Source organism: Vespula pensylvanica, chromosome 14 (genome assembly GCF_014466175.1).
Source record: "Vespula pensylvanica isolate Volc-1 chromosome 14, ASM1446617v1, whole genome shotgun sequence".
In the NCBI taxonomy this organism is placed as follows: Eukaryota; Metazoa; Arthropoda; class Insecta; order Hymenoptera; family Vespidae; genus Vespula; species Vespula pensylvanica.
This window is the reverse complement of record NC_057698.1, coordinates 902,112-908,701: the sequence shown is the minus strand read 5'-3', so window position 1 is coordinate 908,701 and position 6,590 is coordinate 902,112. Positions and strand designations below refer to the sequence as shown.

Here is a 6,590-nt window from a genome sequence, read left to right as displayed (position 1 = left end):
AAAGTTTAAGTAATTTATATGACTATTGAACAGTTGTAGAAGATGTGAGATAATTTAGGTTATTTGTAAAAATGACACTATGTTTTTTATTTCAAATTAAATTTTTTAAAGAGGTATTACGAAATGTATATTTTATTTCTATAAATATAGATATAAATTGAAAGATAGGACGAACACTGCATATCGATACATATTTTGGTAAGATTACACAAAAAGAATTGATTGGATAACGAAAAAACATTTCAACCAATCCGATAACAGGAAATCAAGTATAGTGGAATCTTGCGTAAAAGTTATGTTATGTAGTCTAATTATTGTCATAATAAAAAAGTATTAAAAACTATTTATCACGTTACAATTAATGAAACTTTATGTGAAAGATTAAAGAATATCATTTTTATATAGATGTTTGGTTAGAATTGTATTAAAGTCAGTTTGCCATTGATGATCATAACCATAATATCTCTCTGTTATATTTTACGTATACGACGTTATATGCGTATTGAAATATATAATTATCTAAATTTTTTTCTCGTGTATCGGTCAATTTTTCTTACGTATATGCATATAAACATGTATGAGCACGTGTTTAATGTTAACATGCATATTCAACGTTACTAAAAAGGACAAGTTATAAAAACTAATGAACGATGTAGAATATTTGATATTTCCATTATGGAAGACGTAAATATTTATGAAAAGATTACTCCAGAAGAACTTATTAATACATCGTGTTCGGAAAGTTATGGAAAGGATACTGAATTTGTGATATTGGATAAATGTATCACTGTGGAAGATAACATGGTAACTGTACAAGCACATTACTCCATCATATTGATATTTTATCCAATTCAATTTAGTCATTTTAATAGTATTTCTAATACAGCAATGAGAAATGATAGAAATTTGTTTCTATTAATTATAAATAAATCTTTAACATACATATTATATATAGATTCATAATAATCAAAATAAATTAAAAAAATGTTATATAGGTAGTCGGAGAAGAAATTGAAGTAAATGAAAATATGGATTCACATCAAAAAGTTCCTGAAGATTGTAACAATCATATAAAAGATATACCAACATCTACTGAAGAGAATATTAATACATCCAATAAAGAAATAACGGATTGCGCAGAAACTTGTTCTATAATTTCTTCTACAAGTTCTAATACTAAAGAAGATTTAAGTAAAAATAATGATAAACAATCTTCTATGGCAAGTACATTATGCCAAATTTTTTTATAGATATATGGATTATTGTAATTCTTTTAATCAATTCTTTTGATCACAGGATAATTTTTTTTAGTATATATATTATCTTAAAATCTATATATTGTTTTTGATATGTTAAAATAGCTACCAAATGTAGTGAAGGACGAATCAACAATTGAATATTCTAGTAACACTGATGATGAATCTCAAGGTGATGATGAAACAATAGCAACATTTGTTACTGCAGCTGGTCAACAATTAGCACTTTATGCGGTTGAGGATTCTGAGGATATTTTTGCTGTCTCTCTTTATGATGAATCTGGTGAACCTCCAACAAATTTTCAATTTCTTATGAAGTATGTATGTTAAATGTACATTTAAGTAACTATTCATGTAAATCAATGTAAAAGAATGATTCATTTAAATGTACCAGACATCTATTTATTAGACAATTATATTTATAGAGTAGATGTGGAAAGATTAATAGGTGAAGGTGCTGTAAGAACAGTGAAAAAACCATCGCAAATAAAAAAACATTTATTGACTATGCAATCTTCGATGCTGTTTTCGAAAGAATGTCTATTAAATCATGAAGCAGAAAATGATATTGGAAAAAATATAGTTCAGGATAACTATCAGATAAAAGAACATCAATCCCCATGGATCAGGAATTCATGTTTATCAAAAGAAATTGATGCAAAACTTGATGTTCCAATAGATATGAATGCAAAGTCTGAAGACTCGAGTGTAACATATGTAGTGATGGATAATTGTGCTGTGAAATTAGGTATGTAACAATATCTCATTCTGCATATAATTATCAATTATTACATTCTATAATATTTTATCTTAATTTTATATTGATTTTATGTATATTTTACAGGTGATTCCTCTGTTAATGAAAACGTAGAAAATAACCAGGAAGTGTTAGAACAATCAACAGTGCAATATATTTTGTTTGAAGACAATGAATCTGATTCGGAATTAACATTTGATGAAATTCAAACAACACTTCAAAATATGAAATCTGAACAACAAACTTTTTCAAGAAAATCATTCAAGAAAACAATAAAAGTAGAAGACGAATCGAGTAGATTAGGAATATCTTGCTCTAAAACAATTATTTCTAATGGTATTATAATTCCTTTTTTAAATTGACAAATATTTTATAAAATACAAATATTGATTACATCAAAAATTTTATATATTTAATGATGTATATATATATATATATGTATATATATTTTTTTAACAGGCATAGAGTTGCATACAGATAGATTAAATACAAGTAAGGAATCAGTAGAATGTAGTCAATCCAAAGTAATACATACGGAATGCAAAGCAAAGAGATCTCGTAAACAACAATTAACTTCAGTAAACCGAGAAGATTCTGAAATAATCATACAACCGGCATCTTTGCCAACTGAAAACAGAAACGAGAATATAAAAACAAAAGGTAAAAAAAGAAGAATTACTTCAGAATCTGTATATCACAGAAAAAAAAATAATTCAAAAAATTTGATGAGAATGAAGCAAAGAGAAATTGAAATTATTAATATAGATCTTGATGAAGAAGAAAGCATGTCACCTATAAAAAAGAATATTGTTGAAATAACTATAGATGAAAATAAGGATAAATACTCTAGTGACAAAGAAAATGATGTCATAATGGTAGGAGACTCGGAAGATGAAGCAAAAGAAAATGTTTCTAAACTTACAGGGACTCTTTTGCAATGTGAATTTTGTTCGAGACGGTTCAGACAAAAACGAGCTTTAGATACTCATTCACGAGTCTGTTCTAAATCATCATCTGATGTAATTAAATTAGATCCTCAAAAACATAATCATGTAAATAATGTTGATAAAAAAAAAGATACAAAACTTTATGCATGTAAAATATGTGAGGAAAAATTCGAAGTGGTTGTTGCTTTAGCTCGCCATGTACGTTTAGAACATTCACAAAAGAAAAAACGTATATCTAGTAAATCTTCAGGTGAGCCAGATTCTGAGGAATCATATTCTATGGATATTACTAAAGAAAATGTTAGGATACATAAAAAAACAAAAAGAAAAAAAGATCAAAGTATGAGTTATTCATGGGAAACTAAGAAATTATGTTGCAAGGATTGTGGAAGATGGTTTTCAAGTGCAGCTTCGTTAAATGCTCATTATCTACAACATGATACAAAGAGACCAGGTAAAGTTATATAAATTTTTATATAATCAGATTAAAGTTAAATTAAATTTGTTTATATTTTCACAACTTAATATATATATATATATATATATATAGTTTAAATTTACGTATGAGCATAACCTCTTTTATGTACCTTTTGACCATTAACAGAAAAGCAAATCCGAAGATGTCAAATTTGTAAGAAGCTAATAAAATCAAGAATACTTTTTATACGTCATTTGAAAATGCATAGTAATGTCAAATTATTTACTGGGATGAATACATTACAGAAGAAATTACGAAATACTCGGCAAGCAGCCCGAAAGATTACAACACTTAGAAAAAGAGGGAGACCACGGAAACTTTGATTGCTTTCAGTGTTATACCATAAAAATAAGCAGCCTTTATGTTAAGTAACATCACTGTAGTATTGTCGATATTCTTCTATTGAATTGTCCTTTGAAATGTATGTAACATAATATTCCTATGGAGTATTTATGCGTTTTTTCTAGGACAATATTAAAACATTGTAATTTTAAATAAATCAGTGGATGTTGGCATTAGCATAAATTTATCAATATTATTATACTTTTGTGTTACTTTTTTCAGTAAATTATATAAGTATTATAGTAATATATATTATACATATTGAACATTTGTGTATATATGAACGATTATACTATGATAAAAACAAATCATTAATTTATAATTACTTCATCGTAATAATGTTTATTACAATGTGATTACATTAATTTTTGTTAACCTATTTTAACGCATATGATTTAATTGTTTTATATAATTATATTTATATTAAGTATTATAATATATTAATACGCTAAAATAATAATTTTGTTAATAATTAAATAATCGCATGAGTAATGTAGCAGAAGTATTATTCTCGATGAAAAACTAGTTGCTGTTTTCAAAGATGGCGCTTCGACTTGTCTCCATCGTGTATAACGTGCGAATGACATCGGATGTGCGCGTGATATAGTCGCTACGTACTAAATGTCGAAGGCGACATCTACCGACTTAGTAGTTTAGGTGTGCTCCTGATGTTGGCCACATTCCATACATGTATGTATAAAGACCCTTGTACATATATTTCCGAAGATTAATAACAAAAAGTATTGATAATTAAAATAATATAAATATTTTTACATATATCGATGACAGTTATACGGATAAATCATTTTTATAATAAATGAATCTCGACTTAATAACTATTTTTATGATGTTCTTAAATGGAAAAAAATCATAATTAATATTACAAAAAAAATATATATATATATAAGATGCAAGAAAAAAGTAAGAACTATTAATATAATTATATTTTCAATATATACGTACAAGTAAATTAAATATTTTTTATTCAATTTCAAAAGAATTAATCAAAAATAGATAAACGTGGAATTTTTATCTCACAAATACTTCATACTTCCGTGTATGATATACATATTACATTAATTCAATTTATTTTTTTTGTCATTAGAAAAACAAAAATATTTTATAATTTTTTTTCTTTCTTTTTTTATAAAAGCATCAAACAATAATATTAATTTTTAAATTAATTTATTTGATTCTTGTGTTTATCTAATTTTTTGTTAGTAATACTACAGGCCGATTTGCAATCTGTGAAAGAGAGATTTTATAATTAAATTGTTTTTATATAATTAATAGAGTCATCTATTAAATAATATTTGTGTAAGTAATATGCTTTATTCTGAATTACAAACATACATGTATTTATTATAAAATCAATAGCCAAAGATGGTGAGTGTGATCTTTTATGGCTTGGGTCAGTTTAACATTCGCGCGATCAGCGACATCGTTTTAATCTAAATAAATAATTGATTAAATGACTTGAATCGATTAAATGCTGACTGTTTAATAAGTTTTAAGTGTATGTAATTTATTTTTTATTGAAACCTAATCGAGATTAACTTTTTTTTGGATTCTTTGTAATAATTTGTGAAGAAGTACAATATTTTATTCTCCGTACCGTAGATAAATATCTACCAAAAAACCATAACAGTAGTACATTATAAATAAACAAACAATTTGGAAGATCTTATTTAAATATAAATATTTGTATTCTATTAAAGACTAACAAGAGAGTGTTATTAAAATAATGAAATATAGGTCACATTATTGATCACAAGTTTTTATTTTTTATAGAAACAATGGCATTGCTTGAAAATAGTTGGAAAGAAGCAACTGAGGCATTAGATAATAATGTCTGTAACATATGGTTTAATAAATTAAAAAAAGCTCATTCAGAAGAGAAAAGAACTTATCATAACTTAGATTTGCTTTGTGAGAAGTTGAATCATTATTATGAGATAAAAAATAATTTAAGGAACCCGAGAGCTTTACTTCTTGCATTGTTTTTTCAAAAGTAAGGTTTATAAGTTAAAAGAAGCAATTAATGTTTCAGTTGTATACAATAGATCGTTTTTGTTACAGCTTGGAGTATGATCCAAAAGTTAAAGATGAAGAAATTAAGAATTTAGAACATTTCATTGTATTTGCTGAAGAAGCTGGTATTACCATGGTAAGAAAGAATATATATATTTAATTATTTCATTTTACAGAGAGAAATAAATGATTGAAAACACATAATATGTCTATATATTTTTTTTAGTATTCAGAATTAAGAGAAGAAACATGTGCTTTACTTAAGATTGCTGCCACACATAGTACAGAAGCTCATAAAGTTGAAGGTTCATTTGGTTGTCAAGATGTTCATTACTTTCTAGATTTAGATATGGTTGTTTTAGGTTCTCTGCCTGAAAATTATGCAGAGTATAGAGGAAAAATTCGTGGAGAATATGCTTTTTTGAGTGAACCTATATACACTGCATTGCGATTAAAGGTACAGTATTTGTTAAATTATTACAGCATTTTATTCTGATATAAATTTTCTTATACTTTATGCAGGTGTTACAAAATTTTGTACAAATTCCCAATATTTTTGCAACAAAAGTGTTTCGAGAAAAATTCGAAGCACAGGCACGAGAAAATATACAAGCTGAAATAGAATTATTATCTTAAACTTCTACAGAAATCAAAAAATATGTTGAGTATGCCAAAATTCAATGTTGTGAACATTTTATGGTCCAGGTATATTTTCAATCAAATTTAAGATGAAAAAATATCTTGGAAAAAAATGTAGAAGTTTAATTTTTACTAATATT

General features: G+C 25.9%; 2 protein-coding genes across 2 annotated transcripts; both read left to right on the top strand.

Moving 5' to 3' along the window:
* Positions 1-207: 207 nt before the first annotated feature.
* LOC122634140 (zinc finger protein 652-like) lies at positions 208-3,963 on the top strand. Its single transcript, XM_043822774.1, has 7 exons — positions 208-804; positions 996-1,220; positions 1,362-1,573; positions 1,682-2,004; positions 2,101-2,349; positions 2,473-3,414; positions 3,565-3,963. Exons 1-7 carry the CDS (start codon positions 676-678, stop codon positions 3,759-3,761), a joined length of 2,277 nt encoding a protein of 758 aa, XP_043678709.1. The 5' UTR covers positions 208-675; the 3' UTR covers positions 3,762-3,963.
* A 1,608-nt stretch (positions 3,964-5,571) lies between these two features.
* LOC122634181 lies at positions 5,572-6,541 on the top strand. Its single transcript, XM_043822857.1, has 4 exons — positions 5,572-5,791; positions 5,860-5,947; positions 6,038-6,268; positions 6,334-6,541. Exons 1-4 carry the CDS (start codon positions 5,577-5,579, stop codon positions 6,445-6,447), a joined length of 648 nt encoding a protein of 215 aa, XP_043678792.1. The 5' UTR covers positions 5,572-5,576; the 3' UTR covers positions 6,448-6,541.
* The last annotated feature ends 49 nt before the right edge of the window (positions 6,542-6,590 follow it).